Source organism: Ambystoma mexicanum, chromosome 9, assembly GCF_040938575.1.
Source record: "Ambystoma mexicanum isolate Mex_15411 chromosome 9, UKY_AmexF1_1, whole genome shotgun sequence".
NCBI classification, from domain to species: Eukaryota; Metazoa; Chordata; class Amphibia; order Caudata; family Ambystomatidae; genus Ambystoma; species Ambystoma mexicanum.
The window spans coordinates 12729151-12752119 of record NC_090931.1 but is presented as its reverse complement, the minus strand read 5'-3'; the positions used below and the strand labels follow the sequence as shown (position 1 = coordinate 12752119).

The 22969-nt window shown below is 48.4% G+C and overlaps 1 protein-coding gene across 5 annotated transcripts in view; it reads right to left on the bottom strand.

The window, feature by feature from the left end:
* The window catches only part of CDON (cell adhesion associated, oncogene regulated), a 668575-nt gene that overhangs the window by 316395 nt on the left and 329211 nt on the right, over window positions 1–22969 (bottom strand). For all 5 annotated transcript variants that reach the window (XM_069614078.1, XM_069614075.1, XM_069614076.1 and 2 more), the window contains exon 7: window positions 20134–20403. In XM_069614078.1, coding sequence (XP_069470179.1) covers window positions 20134–20403 — 270 coding nt within the window. The remainder of the gene's footprint in view (window positions 1–20133; window positions 20404–22969) is intronic.

The window sequence follows — 22969 nt, the reverse complement described above, 5'->3', positions numbered from 1 at the left end:
TTTTTGGTGGGAGGTGAGAGAAAGAAGATCCTCAGTTTTCTTCTGTTGTAGGAGTTTGCTTCCAAACGGATGTGGCTGCTCGATCCAAGCGTCCTTGTTGAGTGATGTAGGCTTAATTTTTCTCTCCAGAACTCTGTGCCTTGATTCGCTATTTTATTGGTAGCCAATTTAGTGTTTTCAGCGCTGGTATGATGTGTTCTCTTCGGGGTCATTTGAGGAGCAGTTTGGCCGCCACATTTTGTATGCGTTGTAGTTTTTTTTTGTAGAAGTCTTTCAGGCATACCCAGATATAGGCTACTGGTGTAGTCTACTCTGGACATAACGAGAGCTATCACGGTAAGTGTTTTTTTTGGCCAATGACAGAAATGGTAGGATCATTTTTACTGCTTGCAGGAAAAAGAAGCATTTCTTGATTAGAGCGTTTACTTGTGGCTCTAGAGTGAGTTTGTTATCCATCAGGACTCCCAGGTTTTTTACAATTGACAATGGGGCTGGGGTTGTACAGCGTACCCTTGGTTAAGGTATATAGTGGTTGTCTCCTTCATTTTGTGATCATTATTTCTGTTTTGCCTGGGTTGAGGTAGTTGGAGTTCATTCAGTTGTATATTTCAGGCAGTTCTCTAGTGTTGTGTTTTCTTCTTGAATGTCTTGTATTTTGTAGGCTATTTGTGTATCGTCAGCGTAGCTGTAGCAGGTGAGGCCGTGTCTTTTGACGATCTTGATCAGTTCAGAGAGGTAGATATTTAATAATGGGGAGTAGGATGATCTTTGTGGTGCTCAGCATGAGGATTCTCTAGGGTTGGATTTGAATTGTTTCATCCATATCGTCTCTTTTCTGTTAAGGATTTGATCCACAGTAGGGCGCGGTCGGTGATTCCAAGTTCTTCCAATCTCGTGATGAGGATGTTGTGGTTAAATGTCGAATGCTGCAGAGAGGTCTAGAAATATCAAAGCAGTACTGTTGTCTGAGTCAGTTTGTTTTTAGGTCATCCCATATTGAGAGGAGTGCCGATTCCGTTCCTCTCATGGTCTGAAGCCCACATGTGCCTGGTCTAGTAAGCTGTGCTCTTCTATGGTTATAGGTCAAAGATTTGAATGCAAAGGATCGAATGACAAAAGGACCTAAAACATAAAGGGGCGATTTCTTTATTTTTTTTTTACATTTTTTGGGGGGTCCCCCCATCCCACTTTTTTTGTGGTAAAAACCACTTTTTTCCCCAAAACGGAAACCCCCCCCCCCCAAAAAAAAATCTAAATTAAAAAAAAATGTGACCCTTTTGTTTTAGGTCAAATTGACTCGATCCTATGGCATTCGATCCTTTTGGAATCAAATCTTTGACCGGACAACCTCTTTTCTATGAATTCTTGGGTTCAGTACATGTACATTTCAAGCAGTTTAGCTGGATATGGGATGTTGGAGATGGTTCTGTAATTGGAGAGGTCCTCTACATTTCCTGCTGTCTCTGAGTAGCGGCCCGATGTATGCTGATTTGAAGGATTGTGGCACTTTCCATGTTGAGATTGAAAGGTTGAAGACATTCCTATGGTATTCCATGGGTGTTCCGCGAAAGGTTTGATGCGAGAGGATTGATGTGCGAATCCCTCCAGACTGGTCTCGGCTCTGCTGACAGTATCAGCAGAGCTATGGCGGCAAGTACAGTTATGTGCAGGTTTGCCTGGTTGAGAAGTCAGGATTTGCCCCAGACGTACAATCCAGATTTCTCAACATGCCCTTTGACGGCAGCACAGCTGATGAGTTTGGAGAAGCTGCTAACTTCTAAAGGCAGCAGCCAAATCACTTGGTGCTGCAATCAGAAAACTTCCAAACCGCCCCACACTGGATGGGTAGGTCCTTTCGTCACTACTCAACATTTGGTCTGGGCAGAGGACAGCCAGCTCAAAGAGGACAAAGAAGTTTCCCCCCGCGGTGAATGGGGAAGAAGTACTAAGCCTGCAACAGCAGCGGATCCTGACCTTCAGCCACTGCGTCAACCGCCCCAAAACCTCTGAGGACTTCATTCACAAGACTGCAGTGGGAGGCAGACTGTCACAGCATCCGAAAGAATGGCAGGCATTTTACTTCAGATGCATGGGCATTGCAAACAGTTGCCAAGAGTTGCTACCTACCTTTTCATCTTTTCTGTAAAAGCCTCAGTGTCATCCACCGGGGAACAGCTCTAGATCCTAACCCTGGTAGAGAAAAGTGCTATAAGCCCACTACCTGTAGCGGAGAGGAACAAGGGCTGGTACTCCCCGTACTTTCGAATCCTCAAGAAGGCCGGAGGATTGAGACCATCTTGAAATTAAGAGACTTGAACAAGTTCCTCAGGAAGGACAAGTTGAAGATGGTAGCCCTTTCTCAGATCCTTCCGGTCCCTCCAGCTTCAGGATTGGATGGTGTCATTGGACCTTCAGGATGCTTACTTTCATGTGCCGATCCATCACAAGCACATGTACTACCTGAGGTTCGCAATTATCGGTTCTCATTAGTTTAGAGTTCTGCCAGTTTGCCTGACCTCCGCCTCAAGGGTGTTCACCAAACTGATGGTGGTTGTGGCAGCAAGTCTCAGGAGAGGGGCATTCACGTTTACCCCTACCTAGACGATTGGCCGGTCAGGTCCAGTTTCCCAGAGCCGGCCTTGGAACATCTCAGCTATACCAATCACTCCCTTCACAGACTAGGCTTCTCCCTCAACTTCAAGAAGTCCCAAATGATACCACCTCAGGGTCTCCAATTCATCGGAGCAGTCCTGGATGCATCCCTGGGAAAAGCCTCGTCACCAGAGGTGAAGGCTCAGGACATTCAGCAGATGGTGACCAAATTCCAAAATTCCCAACAACAGTCTTTAGTTTTCAGAGGTTGCTCAGCCTCATGGCATAATTTTTTTGATGCCAGAAGCTTGCCCGAAAATTAGATCTCTCCAATGGGCTCTCAGGACCCACAAGGTCCCAATTCTCAGGAAAAATGTTAGACCTCCTACAAATCCCAGCAGAGTCTTAGAGGACCTTCGGTGGTGGGCCTGTCGGGAGAAAATTCTGAAAAGGAGAACCGTTTTGGCAAACATGGCCAGAGATAACAGTAATAACGGACACCTCACTCACAGGGTGGGGAGCCCACACTGACAATCAGCGGTTGCTGGTCTCCATCGGAGTCCAAACTACCATCAACCTGTTGGAGCTGAGGGCAATCAGACTAGCCCTGAGGGCCTTTCTGCCCTCTGTATAGGGAAAGAATGTCCTGATAATGATGGACAACCCTGTGGCCATGTACTAACTCAACAAGAGAGGAGGTGCAGGGCCACTACCACTGTGCAGAGAGGCAATGCAGCTCTGGTTATGGCCATTAGAACAAGGAATCTCTGTCAGCCGTTCACCTAGCCGGAGAGCGCAACATGACAGGCAGAGTAGTCTCCCACAAGTGGGAACTTGCTCGGGAAGTCCTTCAGGAGATCTTCACCCTTTGGGGAGCCCCTCAAATGGATCAGTTTGCGGCTGATGCCAACCGGAAGTACAAGCTGTACTGCTCCAGGGAATTTCCTCCAAGAGGAGCTCTAGGAGACGCGTTTGTGGTGGACTGGGAATTTTCACTCCTCTACGCGTTTCCTCCAGTCCCCATCATTTCTCACGTAATCAGGGAGGTTGAGAAATTTCAGGAAATCCATGATCCTAGTGGCTCCAGATTGGGCCAGGAGGACATGGTACCCGGACCTTCTGGACATGTCCATCTGCCCTCCGATAGGTCTTCCACAAAGAGGCCTCTCCCTCTCGAGGTCTCAGAGAAGGGTTGGGTTCTCCATCTAGAAATCAGGACGCTCAGCCTTCACGACGTGATGGAGATTTTGCTTTCGGCCAGCAACTAAATCTTTGTACCGCTGCCGTTGAAATACATTCTGCAGCTGGTGTAGAGGTAAGAATGTTGAAACGCTTCGGCACATCCTGTTATCTTGCCTGGGTACTAGGCATTGTAGAACACCATACTTGACCCACCACTTGGATAATGGTCACTTGGCAGAAGAGATGTGGTGGGAGCATTTACACTTTTGTCCTTTGAGGCTACTATCCCTAAAAACCATCTTTTTTAGTAGCAATTACATCTGTCCAAAGGGTGAGTGAGCTTCAGGATTTATCCAGCAAGCATCCTTATACTGTCTTTTACAAGGATAAAGTGGTGCTGAAGGTAAAACCCACTTTTCTGCCCAAAATTGTCACGAGTTTCATTCTCACACAAGATAGTTTTACCCTCCTCCACATCCAGGGAAGGAAGAAAAGAGGCTTCACAGGCTGGACCCTAAAACATTCACTGAACTTTTATATATCTAGAATGACAAGACAGGATGGCCAATTCGTGGGCTATTCAGGTCACAAATTGGGTATGGTCATTACCAAACAAACACTATCAAGATGGATTATATTGGCAACATCAGAATGCTACAGACTGGCGGGAAAAGATCCTCAAGGCCTACAGGCTCATTCGACGAGAGGCTTGCAACTTCCTCTGCTTTATAGAGGGGAGTACCAATAAAGGAAATCTGTGCGGCTGCCACATGGTTTTCTGTACGCACCTTCACTAAACATAGTTTAGACTCTTCCTCAGGTCAGGAAACTATTTGGCAAATCAGTGTTGCATTTCGTGCACACACCCATGAAAACTATTCAAGGGTAATGTAAAATTCTGACACCCTCCTCCAAAAACTATAAACTGCTTTGGGAGTGTATCAAAGTTAAGGAATACGTGGGAGGACACAATCCATGCAAAGAGCAAGTACTTACCCCTGGTAAAGTTCTTTGAACTGGATGTTCCTACCACATATTCGTCATCGCCCCTCCCAACCTACCCTGCAGTAGAATTTCCCTGGCGATTACCGTCTGCGGTCTCTCAGGAGGAGTAACTGTCAGGTATAAGATGGATACTTCACTCGTAAAAACGGAATGGAAGCCTACAGCCGCTGTGCATGCTACATATACCTTTGATAACGTCGACGTCAAGACAGAGGCCTCCGAGGGACATTAAGTCGACAGGCACTGATGCAGTGCCCCCTGCTGAAATTTGTTTCTGCAGCAGCAAAGCTGGATATTGGAAATATCAAAGATAAGGAATACGTGGAAGTAACATCCAGTCGAAAGAACATTACCAGGGGTAAGTAACTGGTTCTTCTTTGCCAATTCCCTTTAACCTTAAAGACCCCCAGCTCTTTTGCTGGACTTGGGGCTTAAAAAAAAAAAACAATCTGTGTGAGTGGGACTTTTTTTCCCTCGCTTTCTCGTGTTTATGACTAGGATTTTTGTGGTTCTCACTGTTTAATGGAGTCTGGTAAACCTCATAGGCATCTGCTTTTTGCATTGTGACACAGAGCACCTTTTGTGCAGTGCAATTGAGAAGTCCCTTGGGCTCCTCTTAATGTTGAACTGCATTTTCTTGGGTGAACTACTGTTTCCAAGAATAGTAAGTGGACTCCTGTCGTACCTTTTCTTTTGTGGATCCAGCACACACCACCCTGTGTGGAGTGCTGGGGGGTTACATAGTAACTCCTTTATCCCACTCCTCATGTAATATTTTGTTACACTAACTTGAATGGCTGGTGGCAGTAGTTTCTTTTGTACTACCATGCGCCATGTATCTGCAGGCCGATTGCTCTGCTGCAGTATAGCACCCAAGGGTGACCATTTTCTCAAAATAGTCCCAGTCTTCTTTTGTCGCCATTTCTTGTCAGTTAGCTCCTTCTGGGCTTTTACGATGTTTGAATCGGGTCCTTTGTGCATTTTGCCTTTGGCGTGCTTCAGCCCCGAATCCCGCCCAGGCTCCAGTGTGTCGGGAAAGCAGGCAGTGAGGGAGGGTCCTGAAGGTTCCCTGTCCTTTGTCTCTAGGTGCGCGAGTAAAACTGCTCTGGTTGGTGGTCTGGCTGTTCAGGAGGACAGCCACCCTGATGGGTGATTGACAGCCTAGAGCTGTGAATGAATGGGAACTTGCGTAAAAGGCAAGGTTTTGGGACTAGAGGCAGTGTCGACCACTTGAGAAGAACATCAAGCGAAGACGTGAAGAGACCCCACCAGCAACCTCTTGGACCGCAAAGTTCCAGTTGAAATCCCACAGCTGTGCTGACACAGTTTGTTATGACTGGGAAGATCCGTAGGGGATGACTTCCTCCCTTGGGCTGGTGGGACAAACTAGCCTAAAGACGAGCTTCATTTTGGCTCAGCCCCCGACTTGCTTTGAGTTTCCAAGGCTGCAGAATCCCAATGCCCAAGGACCCCTGACCATCGAGTGCATGGTCTTTGAATGTGCAAATCCAGCCAAACCTTCACAGGCATCCAGAGGACCATAGAGAAGCAGGAAATCTTCATCCAAATTCCCCTCAACAGAGTCCAAGACAGAGGGATCAAGTAACTTCTAACCAGAGCCGTTGTTTGTTCTTCGGCATTGAGTAAAAGGCACCAAAATCACAAAAGAATGCTGAATTAAGGAGAATCCATTGCTGCAGAGCCTCTCTCGAGTGCTGCCGCAGAAGCCTGCCAGACGATATACCTTACTCCTACATCCTGTCCCCTTCCCTCCATACTTTTGGGACATTCTGTCCATCGAGACGGGACCATATCACTTTAGAAGCATCAAAAATGAATTTGTCTTTACGCGGGACCACCGCATGTGACCTCCGCCCCGTGCATCACCCTTCAGTCCTTTTCTCTGCGCGGTCAGGGGTCAGACGCACTTGCATCTTAAGGTATTTTTTTCTTTTTGTTCCCTTGTTCATCTTCCTGCTCCAGTTCCACGGTCGTCTTTCCTCCGTCTATGCCGCAGTGTCTGGAATTCGTGTCCTGTCTTCGTATGAAAGTTATTTTGTGAATATGGTAACCCATTCTGAGTGCTTGGGCCCGGAACATCGGTGGGACTCTTGCTTCTACTGCAACTCCCTCTCTGTCCGGGTACTCTAGCGTCGACTCATCAGGTGGAAGGTGGTGTTCCAACGGATTCCCCCTCCACATTCACAGAAGTTCATGGACGCAAAAAGGAAGCGTCTGATAAGTTCCTTCCTTTTTAGGGTACCACCGGCCAGGGGATTCCTTCCCGGGTCCTTCTGGTTCCAGGAGGGGCCCAAGTGGCTCTGGTACCAGGGTTCTTCCTGAGGTGCCCCAAAAGGGATCTAACATGTATTCTGGAGTTTGATTCAGAGGTCCCCTTTCAAGGCCGCATTTTCATCAGAGGTTCCCCATCTGAGCAGAGGATAGCACAGGGGCAAAGCGCTGGTCTTGGAAGCAAAACCACACAGAGCAACAAGTTTGAATCACAGATCTGCGCTTAGAAACCAAACTCTGGTACGGTATTAGGCGTGTTTTAAAAGAAAACAAATAAACCTGAAGGCTGAGGTTAAGCCCAACATTACTGGTGCTGTTTTGACCGGGGTTATTCCCGAGGTTTCCATATCTGGGACTAAATGTACCAAGCCTAGTCTCTGCGTTTCCTGTAGTGATTTAAAGCACTGGGGTTAACCCAGAGGATGCCCGACTAGGGCCTACATTTAAAATTGCCACGATAGAGGGGCCTTCTCTGAGGGCTCTGGCTACAGGGGCAGTGACCCTTAGCCTTCCCACAAACAATCTTGTGGTCAAACTGATCCTGCTGAGGGGGCAAAGGAGGAAGGCAAAGGCCCCAATTCTTCAAGTAGGGGCCCTCCCGAGGTGACCTCACCAAGGGCTATTTCCTCTGCAGAATCTAAAGGTGCTCAAAAGCGATCGAGATCTGTAAGTACCGGCTCTGCCTAGGTTCCCGGTCACAAGGCTAAAATGAATAAAAAAGCCCCCGAAAACCCTGTGGTGACAGTGGCCTCACTGACACCTGTGACGCAGTTAACTTCAGGCAATAACAAAATGGCGTTTCAACCGGTGTGGTCTGAGGAGGCCATTTTGACAAACTCTTTCCCACCCATATTCTAAACTGCTGGTGCAGAGGGGCCTATATATCTGGGGACGAACAGCATTTTCCATGGAATGTGGACAATAGGAATCCTTTCCACCCTCTAATGGATCAGCGTGCTCGGTTACTGCTGCCACACAGTCTCGCTCCCTCCTGCGTCAGCTCCCTTAGTTTATGTGGATCCAGTTGGAGGACCATCCTGGCAACAATCCTTTACAATCCTGGGGGTATGTTCTTCCAGAGTAGCCTCTGCCCACTCCTGTGCCCAAGACCTTACTCTGAGGACGCGTTATTTGGCAAATTGCAGGCCCTTATGCACGCCGACCTGATGAAGGCATACTTTAAGCGAAGTGAAATTGACTTTACTTACCTTTTCTCTTTCTACGTCCAGCATACACCATCTTATGCAGAGTGCTGGGGGTTATTCAGTAGCCCCTTATCCTACCTACTCATGTAACATTTTATGTTACCCTCACAACTTTAAATGGCTGGTGGCAGTAGTTTAATTTTCCTACTGTTGTGCTTTTCTACCGCAGCTGCAGTGTAGCACCCATGGGTGACCATTTTGTCAAAATGGCCCCAGTCTTTTTTTGCCATTTTCTGTTTGAGGTCGTTCTTTGGTTTAACTCTGCGTGCCAAGCCAGGTTTGAGCCTATGTTTTTTGCCTTTGGCAGGCTACATTACTGAAACCCACCTCTGGCTCCAGTGTGTCTGGAGGACACAGGAAGTGAGGGAGGTTCCCAAAACTCTGTCCTTTGCCTTTAGGAATGCCTGAATACACCCAGTCCTGATTGGCTAGCTGTCCTTTTAGGACAGCCACCCTGCTGTGAGTGACAGCTAGGCTGCGCATGAATGGGAGAAACCTGCTTAAAAGGGGAGGGATTTGGGACTGAAGACAGTCGACCACTGGGAACAACAACTTCAAAGGCGCCAAATGCATAGGCACGAATGGGGCCCCCCATGAGCCTGGTCAGCACCACATTAAGCTCCCACGCCGGGGCAGGAGCCTTCACCGGCGGGAACGATCGGAAGGAACAAGTTACTTACCTGTAACTGTTCTCCAGCATGGGTCTGGCATGGATTCACATGCTCATGAATATTCCCTGTTAGGCCGGGAATCCTCGGTATAGAAAAAAATCAGTATCTGTTTCGTTTCTGATCTGTCTTTCTTACTAGTAACCAATCACTGGTCTCTGGTTCATACTGCCCCCAGCCAATGACTGCCCTCTCCCTAAGCCCCGCCTCTGGCAGCCATCCTCAGATTTGGTAGCACGTAAAGTGGCAGTATGACCAAGTGAAGAGCCGCAGAGGGGTAGGCGGGAGTGTTCACATGTGAATCCATGCCAGACCCATGCTGGAGAACAACAGTTACAGGTAAGTAACTTGTTCCTTTTCCAGCATTGGGTCTGGCATGGATTCACATGCTCATGAATAAGAGAATACATAGCAGTACACACATGCACAACCACGGGAGGTGGCAACAGGCTCAACATTAAGCAATACAACAACAACATTAAGCATCTCTTACCTCCTCACCAGGCTCACCTTAAGCGAACAGGTTGTGCAGCACTGCTTGGCCGACCCTGGACTCCTCCCTGGAGTCCCGATCGACGCATTAGAATCTTGTGAAGGTGTGCGTCGACCTCCATGTCGCAGCCCTGCAGATGTCCAGCAGAGGCACACCAGACAGGAACGCCGTGGTAGCAGCGATCGCTCTGGTCGAATGGGCTCTCGGACGGCCGTGTAGCGGTCGGTTTGCCAACCGGTGACAGTGCATGATGCAGCCGGAGAGCCATCTGGAAATGGAAGTCTTCGAGAGAGCCTTCCCTTGATTCACAATCCCAAAGTTCACAAACAGCTGTGATGTCTTCCGAAAACTCTTTGTGCGGTCCATGTAGAACTTCAGCGCTCTAGCTACGTCCAGCGAGTGCAGAGTCCTTTCAGCCGGCGACGAAGGAGACGGGAAGAAAACTGGCAACACCAAGGGTTCGTTGAGGTGGAAGTCCGATGGCACCTTGGGCATGAAGGAGGGGTGCGTCCTCAGCACCACCCTTGTGTCGTGAAACGTCAAGTATGGCGGCTTGCAAGATAGGGCCTGGATCTCTCCCACTCGTCATGCGGAGGTGATGGCCACGAGAAACGCTGTCTTCCACGACAGAAACTTCAACGGTACCGAATGCATAGGCTCAAATGGGGGCCCCCCCCATGAGCCTGGTCAGCACCACCTTGAGCTCCCACGCAGGGGCAGGGGCCTTCACCGGCGGGAATGATCGGAACAATCCTTTCATAAATTCCTTCACCAGTCGATGAGACCACAAGGACGTCCGTCCCGTAGTTCTGGTGTATCGCGAGATGGCGGCCAGATGTATCTTGATGGAAGCGTGAGCTAGTCCAGCCTTGGCCAATGGTACGGCAATACTTGGGGGGGGGGGGGGGGGGGCCGTAATCCGCAGAGGGTTAATCTTCTGTGCACGGCACCAGACAGAGCACCTCTTCCATTTATGTCCGTAGCACTTGAGTTGAGGACGCCCTGGCTTTTGCAAGAACCTCTCTGCAGTCGGCCGGGATGTCGTACCCTCCAAACTCTAGTGCTGCAGGAGCCAGGCCTGCAAGTTCAGCGACTCTGGGTTGTGGTGAAGAATGACGCCTCCTTCTCTGGAGAGAAGGTCTGCGCCTCCGTCGGCAGCTTAACTGGTGTGGACGTTGACAAGTCCAGAAGGTCCGGGAACCAGATCTGTCTTGGCCACGCTGGTGCGACAAGGATCATCCTGCACCGGGACCTCTTGAGCTGGTTGATGAGCCGGAGCAGCAACGGCAGCTGAGGAAACGCATAAAGAAATAGGCCGTCCCAGGTGAACGAGAAAGCATGGCCCATGCTCCTCGGCTGGGGGAACCTGCTGGCGAACCTCCGGCACTTGGAATTCGTCGCCGTCGCGAAGAGATCGATTTGGGGTTCGCACCATCGTCGGAAGAGTCGATCCACTTGATCCTGGCGTAGTTCCCATTCGTGGCACGAGCGCAGCTCTCTGCTGAGTGAGTCGGCGATCGTGTTTTTTATTCCTGCCAGATGAAGAGGCACCAGAAACATCCCTTGGGCGACGGCCCAATGCCACAGATCCTGGGCTTCCTTGGTTAGGGCCGGGGATCTGGTTCCGCCCTGCTTCCGGATATAGAACATCGTGTTGTCTGTGAAGAGCCTCACCACCTTGCCCTTGAGGGACGGAAGAAAGGACCCGAGGGCCCAGAACACTGCGCGGAGCTCCAAGATGTTGATGTGGAGTGACTTCTCCTCCGGGAGCCAAAGGCCTCTCGCGTGAAGGTCTCTGGAGTGCGCTCCCCAACCTTCCAGGGAGGCGTCCGTCGTCACCGTCACCTGGTGAGCTGGGGTCTGAAAGTCTGTGCCTGCCGACAGATGAGCGGGTACCCCACCACCGGATCGCCTGACGGAACGTCTTGTTGAGAGGCATCCTGTCCTCGAAGCTGCCCGTCGACTGGACCCAGCGGGCGTCGAGGAACTCTTATAAGGGGCGCATCCGAAGCCTGCAAAGGCGCACCAGATAAATGCAGGAGGACATCATCCCGAGGAGGGACTTGAGAGATCATACCCTGGCCATGTCCGTGGCCAGCAGACGCTGCACCTTGCCCAGAATGGTCATGGTCCTTTCCTCCGACGGCGAGGCCAGCCGCGCCACTGTGTCGAGCCTGGCTCCCAGAAACAGGGCGACTTGCGACAGAACTAGGTGGGATTTTGGAAAGTTGGAGAATCCCAGGTCCGTGAGCAGCTGGACGGTCTTCGCAGTGTGCTCCACGGCGAGCTCCCTTGTCCTTGCCCGGATGAGCCAGTCGTCCAGGTAGGAGTAGACGTGGATCCCCTGTAGGCGCAGCCGCGCCGCCACCGGTGCAAGGCACTTGGTGAACACCCTGGGTGCCGACTTCAATCCGAACAGAAGGGCCTTGAACTGGTAGTGGCATCCCTGAACCACGAACCTGAGAAACTTTCGGTGTCCTTTTAGAATGGGATGTGAAAGTAAGCATCCTCCAGGTCCAACGACGATAGGAAGTCGCACTCTTCCAGCTGTCCCAGCACGTACTGGAGGGTGACCATCCTGAATTTCTGCGCCTTGATGTATTTGTTTAACCGACGCAGGTCCAGGCTGGGGCGCCAACCGCCTGTCTTCTTTCTGACGAGGAAGAACCTTGAGTACACTCTGGAGCCCCGGAGCCTCCTGGGGAGGAGCTCGATGGGCCCTTTCTTGAGCATCACCCTTGCCTCCAACAGCCATTGAGGGACGCAATTCTCCTTCCTGGTCACGGGAGGAATGCGAGGGCACTTCTTTTGAAATTCCAGCGAGTGCCCGTTGGCCAGGGTGTCCAGCACCCAACAGTCAGTGGAGATGGACTCCCACACGCTGACGAACTTCATAGCCGGCCTCCCACTGGGGTGCTTCGGTGGGGGCCCGACGACATGGCTGGGTCCGTCTTGCTTGGAGGAGGCCTTGCCGCCTTGGCCTTCTTGGCGGCGACGGCGGGATCCCCCTTGCTTGCCCCGACCTCTGTAGGCCTCCTGGGACGAGGAGCGGGCCGCCTGGCGGTATGTGGAAGAGCCACCACTGGATCTCTTGGAGGCACCTTGTCTGCTTCCGGAGTTCCGAAAGGGCCGTCATTGTTGAAGTACCCGTAGGGCCCGGGCCGTCTCCGAGTCGGTCTTGATGGCCTGGAGCGACTCGTCCACCGTTTTACCAAAAAGGTTGTTGCCGTCGAACGGCATATCCAACACTCTGGTCTGGACGTCTTGGCGAAAGTCCATCGCCTTGAGCCATCCTCGTCGTCTGAGGCAAACTACGCTGCCCAGTTGGCGAAATCCGGTATCGGCAATGTCCGTTGCCACAGTTATGGCGTGATCTGACGCCACCTCGCCTTCCTGCAGAATTTGTAGGGCCTCCGCCCTCTTGTCGTCAGGTAGGAAGTCTAGCAGGGGAGATATCTTGAACCAGAACTCCCTGTCGTAGCAGGCCACGATCGCTAAGGCATTGGCCGCCTTAATCGTCGTCGCCGCCGACATGATGACTCGTCGTCCCATGGAGTCCAACTTCTTGCCCTCGCTGTCCGGCGGGGAAGTGGAAGTTGAAGCCGCTGCACCCGCTGCTTTCTTCTTGGCCGCTGCTGAGACGACAGAGTCCGGCATGGGCTGGGCCCTGAGGTACAAGGGGGCGGCATCGGGGACTCAGTACTTCTCGTACCTGTCCCTCTTGGCGGGTGCCGTGGAAGGGTTCTTGAGGATAGCAAGCCCCTCGTCCCAGATGTCATCGAGCAAAGGCACTGTGAGGACAGTCTTCCTCTTGGCCTCTCGTCGTTGGTAAAGAAACCCTTCCTTTTTTTTGTTCTTCAGGGCAGAGCTGGAAGAGCTTGGATGCCCTGGTTATCATGGCATGAAAGGAGCCAATTTCGTCGGCTGGAGCCAAAGGGGCGGGGGAGGAGCTGGGAGGGGAGGGGTGATGACGGGATGTCCGTTGCGTCATCGTCCGTCCCTGTTGCTGTATCCGTCGCTGTATCCTCTCTAGGGTCCGGCGAGAGGGATGAGGGGTCCCACAGGCCTCACGGGCACGAAGGGCAGAGAGGGGTGGACTCTCCTCCGCTTGTTCGGAGGGTTTCCCGACGGGCCTGGTTCTGGATCCTCCATCGGGGTCCGTGGTAATCTCAGCCTTATCTCGGTACATAAGGATTGGATCGCCAACAAAATGGTCGCCAAGCTATCCTGGAGCTCGGGTAATGGCTGCGACGGACGGGATGGCCGCTCCACTGGGTCGCCATCGTCGCCATCTTCGATCACGTCAGCGGGGACCGTCCCCTGGGATCAAACCTTCTCGAACCTCTCGTTGAGGCCCTTCTCGGTTTCCACCAAATCCTCCTCAGAGGCTGATTCAGAGTCTGTAATGGCCACCGCCCCCCCCTCTTTTTCCACCAGGGACTTCATGGGGGTCTTAACGATGGGCTGGAAAGAGGATTCCCTCCGCGGTGGCATGGATACTCTGGGCCCAGAGGCCGTTTCCACTGGCGTAGTCTCAGCCGGCTTCGCCAGGGTCACAGCGACCACTTCGATAGAGGCCTTCGCCGGCTGGATCAAAGCCCTCACCACCTTAGGTGCGTCCTGGGCCATCGCCTTGGGGGGGGGGGATCAGCGCCTCGCTCTCCCTTCGAGATCGACCGGTGGCTGCTCCAACAGCTTACCCGGGTTCTCAGACTTCCTCTTCCCCGAACCAGAGTGCTGGCTCGTGGTTGAACGTGCCGGGGAAGTCGCGCCCTGCCTGGCAGCCGAAGAGCCCGACCTTTCGGCGCTCCCGGTGCCCATGGACTCGCGGTGCTTGGCCTTCTGTTGGGCCCCTGTCGCCGGGGCGCCCTCACAGGACTTAGAAGCCTGCTCAGACTTTTTCTTCGCCTTCTCACCTGCTGTGCCCTTCTCCCGCCAGGCGGCGAGGCGGGAACGACGATCATGTTTGGTCCGTTCCGAAAGGTTCTTGCAGAACACACAGTCCTTCTCCACGTGCGTCTTGTCCTCATGAAGGCAGTAGAGACATTGCGAATGCTCGTCCTCCTTGATAACGTTTTGTAATCCGCATCCAGGGCAGCACCTGAACAGCTTGGATCCGGGCGTCGAGCTTCCCTTGTCCTGGGTCATGTCCGTTGAGGTAGGCCGCAGATCTTCCGGAATCCTCCAAGAAGCGTAAACTCGACAAAAACTTCACCCTTGAGGGGGCGTAGAAGAATTCCAAAACGGGTCCCCGTTATCGGAAGTAGAAACAGTGGACCTAGAGGCTCGATTAAACCGAAAAAATGAGAAAATCTCCTGAAAAAGCGCGAAAACGCAGCAAAAACTCGAGAGCTAAAGCACGAGGACTCCCAACACGAGATTGCGGTAAAAATCTGAGGATGGCTGCCAGAGGCGGGGCTTAGGGAGATGGCAGTCATTGGCTGGGGGCAGTATGACCCAGAGATCAGTGATTGGTTACTACTAAAAAAGACAGACCAGAAACGAAACTGATACTGATTTTTTCTTTACCGAGGATTCCCAGCCTGACGGGGAATATTCATGAGCATGTGAATCCATGCCAGACCCCATGCTGGAGAAATGCCTTTTTCTGATCAACAAGAGAAGCTCCACAAGGGACTTCTTCCCTTGGGTTAGTGGTACCAACTAACCCAGAGACAAACTCCCCTGGACCACTTTCCCCCGACTGGTTTTACTTCTTTGCTGCTGCAGGAACCGAGTGCCAGAGGTCGAGAAATCCATAGTCGAGTGCAATGTCTGATCCGGCCAGCCGCTCCTCGAGTCTCCCCAGGATTCTCCAGAAGCAGGACCACCAGCGCTCGAGTCCACTCACCAGAGTGCAGGACTCAAGGTGTGAAGGAAGCCCAACCGGTATCGAAGATCCGCGGTGGTGCCGTTTACCACATGCTGAAACCGCTTAGTGCTGCTGACCTGAAAGGAGCCTGTAGCTGCCACAGGAGTCCTCCAGACGTCCTCGCTCTTGTCCCCATGACTGAGGCCCAGGAACCCAGAATCTGCATTGCTGCAACAAGACACAAACCAGCTGGACCACTCTATCTAACCAAAGGTACTGTTCTGGCTTGTGGTACTTACCCTCAGTGTATTTAGCTTTGCTCTTCTCAGTTGAGACTTGCAGTATATTTGATTTCAGCTCTAACTTTCACAAGTGTAAAAGCTTGTGACCTCCACAGTGATTTTTCGTCAACAAACTCTCTTTGTGCAAGACTTTGCCATCTAAGTACCTCAGCGCCATAGACTGTGCTCCAATTGATGGCTCCCTGAAGACTCTAGTCCATTTGACTTTGATACTTACTGTCCATTATAGGTAACCATAGTTTTTAACCATTATTGCAGGGAAAGATTTTTATCTAGACTTCATTGGAAGATTTAAAGTGCTCACATGCTCCGAGAACCGGTTTAACCTTTTTCCTTCCCTAAACCTCAGAATCTACAAAGTACTAGTGATATATAAATGCAATTACTGTCGTAGTAAGTGAAGTCACCTCCGAGTGTAGAACGTGTGTAAGAAGCATCTATAGAGAGTATCCACTAGCTTTGTGTTGATTATGTAAAAGTATTTTAAAGTGTATCTGATTGCTACATATCTTGCCCTTTTTAAAGAATGCTTATTTAGAAATGACTAATTATTTCCAACACATACCTTGAGTGTAAGCGTTACTTGACTACTTGTATTTGTGGATTTCATTGCAATAGCTCTACAGCTCAAATTTACCCTCTTGAGATGAGCCTGGCTGCTCAGTTACACTGCCAACTTGTGTAATACAGGCCTATACCAATAGATGGGTTACCAAATACCAAGAGGACAAGGGTTGTATAGTCCCCCACAAGGTTACTACATCAAGTCTTGCCTAACACTCACTCACTCCAGGGTTAAAATTAAAAAGTCCTGAAGTCTAGCAAAAGAGCTGGGGTCTCTACGTTTGAAGGGAATTAGGTGTTAGGGAAAATTCTCATTTATGTGCTAAGAGAAGACATCCGAAAGGACAAGTTATCTTGTTCAGGGGATAAAACAGTACAGCCATCATTTTGAGTAAAGTGTGTCCCTCGTGTCCCATACCGCAGCTGCGAAGACAGCCTGCGACAACTCAACAAAAATTTGTGCAAAAGGGTACATCACCACCAGCCTGAACAGAGGGCTTGTCACAGTAACCAAAAGGTTACTGGAGACGAGAACATTGATACAAATGTCGCCCCTCAGCACTCCACATAAGGTGGGGTGTGCTGCTCTCGTAAAATAAAACAGGTAGGCTTAAAGGATCCCCCCCTGCCCTGGTAACTACAAGTTAGTCGGGAAAATGAAACCAGAAAATGGAATCTCTAGGAGCTCTCAGCAATACTGCCCAGAAAGTGCTGTGTGCTGCTTTAGTAAAATGTAGATGCCAGAAAAGTTGGAAGAAAGCATGACTCCAAAACAGAAAATACCAACAATAGGTAAAAAAAGGCTTCCCAAACAGAGCAAAAGAATGTGTGTGGAAAAAAGTTAACTCCCTCAGGAGACATAGTCAAAAATCCAGGAGTCCAGAAAAAGTGCTAGGGGACTTGCAGGTGGTGGAGAGACACATAAAAAGGGAAATTTACTTTTAACAGTAACACCCATTTATATGTCAAGATTCATTCATGTAAATATTGCCTTCTCCTTTAGAAAACTTACAATTAACCCCCTCATTTCAACAATCATGGTCTACTTTGAATGGATCAGCATGCACCCAGGATCAAAAATACTAGCCTTGCTTTTAAACTGCAAAGGAGAGTTTAGCAGATGAGGACAATCAAGGGTTGGCGCAATGACAAGAAGTGAGAGTGTTGACAGGCAGCAAATGGAAGTAAGTGTGCACCCTGCCAGAAGTGTGCACGTAAATTGAATGCGATGAGGGTGGGTTTGCTACCAATAATTGCGCACACAACCAGAAATTAAAGTGCTCAATTAAGCATGATTTAATGCAAGTCAAGGGCAGCCGACACGTGTTTCGAGCGACAATGCTCTTCTTCCAAGGCTGAAAGGTTTTTAGAATATATGTACATATTTAACATTCATACATTTGGATTTCCAAAAGGTGTACACCATCCAGACCAAAAGTACAGAACGAGCATAGGAGAGGCATTGTTCAATAGAAATCACAAAATGGCCCAACAAGGTTTGACAAATTAACATTTTGAATACAAAGAAATATATAGCATGTCATGGCAATGACATGAATAGCATAAACGGATATACAGCCAAATGTTTGTTGGAGTTCATTGGAAAATCGAATCAAGTGCCATGTGTAGAAAGAAAAAGAATGAATAATGCAAAAAATCAGTGGTAGGAACGATCCCGTGAATACACAACTGGTCACACCTATGTCCATGTGCCCATAAAATTAAAGTAGTAATTGTACCCGAGGATGCTTGAGACTAGCTCTGGTGCTACAAAATAAGGATAGTGGAGGTTGGGAAGTCCGGGATGGACGCTAAATCGGGAGATGTTCTGGCCCTCTGATCAGGTACCCTTACCCCTGCCTGTGGTGGAGAGGAGGGGGATTATGTCTGAGGTGACCTGAGTGTGAACAAGCCTTAGTGTGGGGCTTTGCATCAGAGGCAGGGGGTCGATGAATGGTGTTCTTTATGTGGGGTGGTGGATATACCCCACTTATGGTGGTAACGCCAATAGCCTGTTGGGAAAAACAAAAACAGACGGCCACCACCAAACAGGTTCTAAGTTGCTTAGAGAGGGAAAATATATCTCAAAGTGATGACTCAAGCATCTTATAGCTAACATGAATGGTGTAAAGGCATTGGGATTTCCAAGTAAGTGCTTTCTTAACCCTAATGTCTCAAAATCCTTTTCATGCGGGTGGTTGTCTAGGTAGGAAAATAAAAAATATATTATGAACAAAGGAAAAGTTTAAAACAATGTCAAATTTTCCGCACTTGAGGTGGTAGAAACCCATTTAGCACTGGGTTGTGGTATTTAGTGTCTTAGTATCCCTCCTTGTCTTGGGGATATCGTAAAGTGTTGTGGAGGGGCCACAACCGGTCAGGTCGACCGGTTTAGATGTTATAAGCAGTTGGGAACCATCTTCTTCAGGACATAGGATTTCTTCATATGATGACCAAATCACTTGCTGTACTCGCAGGTAGGACAGCATATGCAGCGTAAACAGGCTACACAGAATCCTTGGTGTAGTCAAGGGAGCGTGATCTCCACAAGGTTGGAATCACGATAATTCGTGCCGCGGCGCTGCGCCGGCAGAGGCTGTGCTCAGGGGCATGGCAGCTGTATACTGCTAATTTAAGTATCCATAAAAGGATATACAGCCAAATGTTCGTTGGAGTTCATTGGAAAATCGATTCAAGTGCCATGTGCAGAAAGAAAAAGAATAATGCAAAAATTCAGTGGTAGGAACTATACTGTGAATACACAACTGGTCACACCTATGTCCACGTGCCCATAAAATTAAAGAAGTAATTGTACCCGAGGATGCTTGAGACTAGCTCTGGTGCTACAAAAGGGACATTTTTTATGGTGTTGCTGATATAAAAAGTCAATTTTGAGAATAGCTCTCATTATCGGCTTGTGAATTAATGCCTGATTGTTATACAGCAATTGCCAAAATTCCTTACCTATATAGTTGTGAAATATATGGCGGATAAATGTTGAGTTACGGCTCCACTGAAAGCGGAAAGATACGAAGTTAGCCGCAAGAAATTGGTTAAATTAAATTATACCACAAGCCGATAATGAGAGCTATTCTCAAAACTAACTTTTTATATCAGCAACACCATAAAAAATGTCCCTTTTGTAGCACCAGAGCTAGTCTCAAGCATCCTCAGGTACAATTACTTCCTTAATTTTATGAGCACATGGACATAGGTGTGACCAGTTGTGTATTCACGGGATCGTTCCTACCACTGATGTTTTGCATTATTCATTCTTTTTCTTTCTACACATGGCACTTGATTCGATTTTCCAATGAACTCCAACGAACATTTGGCTCTATATCCTTTTATGCTATTCATATTTCTTTGATTTTATTCAAAATGTTAATTTGTCAAACCTTGTTAGGCCATTTTGTGATTTTTATTGAACAACGCCTCTCCTATGCTCGTTCTGTACTTTTGGTCTGGATGGTGTACACATATTGGGAATCCAAATGTATGAATGTTAAATATGTACATATATTCTAAAAACCTTGCAGCCTCGGAAGAAGAGCATTGTCGCTCGAAACACGTGTCGGCTGCCCTTGACTTGCATTAAATCATGCTTAATAGAGCACTTTCATTTCTGGTTGCGTGCGCAATTATTGGAAGCAACCCCACCCTCATCACATTGCTTTTAAACTGCCCTCCCCTGAAGACTCCCGTTTTATCTGTAGCTTCCTTCCAGCGCTTCACCTCTTTTCCTCTGCAGACTGGTCTGGATAACCCGGGTGACCATAAAGATTGGCGCTTATATTCTTGTTAAATTTTAGTAATCGTACGCATGCCAGGTTCTTTGAGATGAATGAAAAAAATCTTGCATGCAATACAAATTGAGTTTACATCTGAAACATGGCTTTCAAAGTATGTAAAATGTAAGAATGTTTGACACCACAGCACTAATATAAGAGTAAGGTATTGTTTTGACTTCCACACAAAAATGTACATGAAAATCAATTTACAAAAAAGTTGACCCTACCTGGCTGCACACGGAGGCGAGCGGTCGACTGAGCGAATCCAATACCATTGTCTGCTGTGCACTGGTACATGCCAGAATCCTCTGTGGTTGCAGCGTTGATCCGCAGCCGGTTCCCCGACATAACATAGCGTGGAGATGATCGGACAGGGACTGCATTATGGAACCAGTTCAAGCTGGGGGAAGGATTGCCACGAAGGTCACACATGAATCGTGCAGTGTTTCCTGAAGACAAGTTTTGATCTTTTAACCCTTGAGAAACGAAGGCAGGTTCTAAAGGGGAATAACACAAAACCACATCAATGCTTCTTCCCGAAGGTTGCCATAAACCAGCCACAGCAGAACTGATAATGCTGGCTTTTTAACACAATCTCGCTATTAAGCTTCACCAACGTTAAAGGCAGAAAGTTCAACAAATGCCGAGAATTTCCATTTGCCTTAAAAGTGCTGCCTATTTCAGAATTATACTACAACATGCAAAACCTTTTTTCAATACTGTGGGGACTTGCGCTGGCTGAAGACATTTGGCACTCGAGTCAGCAATGCTTGCATCAGTGTTGTGCTGTGCCAGTTCGGCGTGCACGAAATTCTAATGTCAATACAGAAGAGGTGACATTCTCAAATAAGGTGCACTTGAAAGCCCCAGGAACAAGGACATCTCCTACATCATAAGGAAGCGCTACTTCTCCAGCAATGGTGCCTCAATGGATTCAAAGGTTCAGACTGCAGCGCTCCACAGCGTTGAACAGGAGGGTTAAGGGGGAAAGAGATCGATCGGTTCATATGAAATATTATTTTCTTTGGAGGAAAAACAAAAAATCGCACAAACCGCCATGAACAGATGAGCATTTTTCTGAAAATAAACCTTTGGACAAGCTTTGAGATGGATTTCAGAGTGGAAATAAATATGGATTAGCGCTGAAACCTGGTGCTATTCAGACAAAGGAGGTGGGCAATCTATCCCATCTGCCTAGAGTTGAAGTCCTACATTGTTTTGGTGGAGCGAGACCAACTTTGGAACGTCCTTGTTGAACCGGAGGTGTCCCTGCAGTTTATGAAGGTTATTTGGCTCTGTTAACAATAGCTGCCCAAGCTGATTTTGGCCCATGAGGAGACTAAGTCTCGCTACACAGAGGGGAGTCAAAAGGATGTGGTATGACCTCAGTTTCCTTTGTTCCTTAATGTTTTGAATGAGTGCTTTTACATCCTATGAAAGCCAACCCAATGATTGGCAGAACCTGTATCCCCCCCGCTTGCTGTTTGGAGATGCCTTCTGGCCAGGGCAGACATAGCTATGGGCAAGTCTTTAGCTAGTTCTGAAGATTACCTAAAGGGGAACCCTTGTTAATGTTCCAAAAACAAAGTTAGTGTGGTTATGGAGGTGTGGGGAAGAGGAGCTACTCTCCAATACACTGACCTTGTAAGTGTTAGGGAATAGTTTGCTTTTATTTATTTACCTATGCCAACGTCTTCTGCCCGACATAAGGCAAGTAAGGCATTTTAGCTTCACTATGTAAGGACTTCCCAAAGGCAGTTCCAGACTTATAATTATAAGGTATGGTGTGAAATATTGCTGGTTATTCTCTTCTCTTGCAACTTTACTGTTACAGGGGTGCATTGCTGAATTGCGTTGCTTGGAATGTGTTGAAGGGTTAAGTGTTGTGTAGTCTCCTTTAAAAATGATATACTTGCATGCTTTCACGGTTTTGAACACTTCCTCAGACAGAGATGGAATGAAGCATCTTCAAACAATGTAAGAGGGGTAAAGACGTAACCGTTTCACAGGGATCAGGAGAAGAGAAGCCAGAATAACAACAAGGCGAGGAAAGCAAAGAGCAACTTTACTAGAGAAACATCCTGAGAACAAGGGGAGGAAGAAAGAGGGATCAGGTGAAGGAGTGGCTAAAATGCAATAAAGAAGCAGAAATAAACGTCCAGGATGAAAAGATAAAAGGAACACACATCATAAGAAAGATTGTTTTTTGCTGCAAGTAAAAAAGTTGTAAAGTGTGTGTAAAAAAGAAAGGAAGTCAAGATTCATCAGAAGAATTGTTTTTCCCCCAGGATCTTTCAGCACAGCAAAGGGAGCTCTGACGAAAAGTTCAGAACAAAGTGAATGTTGAGGAAGCTTCTGGGAAGAAATAAATGGATGTGGATCAAAAAAATGGAGAAAAGAGCAGAGCCAAGGACAAAATCTGCAGCGAGCAAAACATGTGTCAAGAGAAGGGAATTGAGCAGTGAATGCAAACAGAAATGTAGACTTCTTTGAAAAGCACAAATCGCCATGAAAAAAGTTGAGGATGAATAGTTTCAGGAAGGGGAGGATGATTGGAAGGAGTAATAAAACTGAAGTACAATGCTCCCTTCTTTTACCAGTAAGGCAAGGTAAGTGAGAAATGTGTAAGGGAAGAAAAAGGGCAGCAGGGGTAACTGTATTACAAATAAAAACAAAGTCTCAGTAAGTCTGTGAGATTGAAGGTATAGTGTGGGAACTAAACCAAGAATGGAATGAGTTGTTACAAACCGAGCAGCCTTTCCATTGCTCACTAGTAACTGAAGGAGGAACTCAGCGGTCAATAGGGGATCACATTTAGCGAGCAGAACGGTCCAAATTTGAAAATTCATAGAAGATGGTGATAAAACGAAAAGCAGATAACAGAAACGTTAAACAGTAAATGGAGATGAAAAATCGGACAACCTATTAGGGTGCAAAGACTAGTGTGCATCGGCAAAAAAGCTGTCCCTGTAACACTCCACTCAAGTTGGTATGTGTAACAAAGCCCCAGAACAAGCGAGTTCAGCAGCTGAGTGTGACTAAAAAGGCCTCTTACCCCAAAAG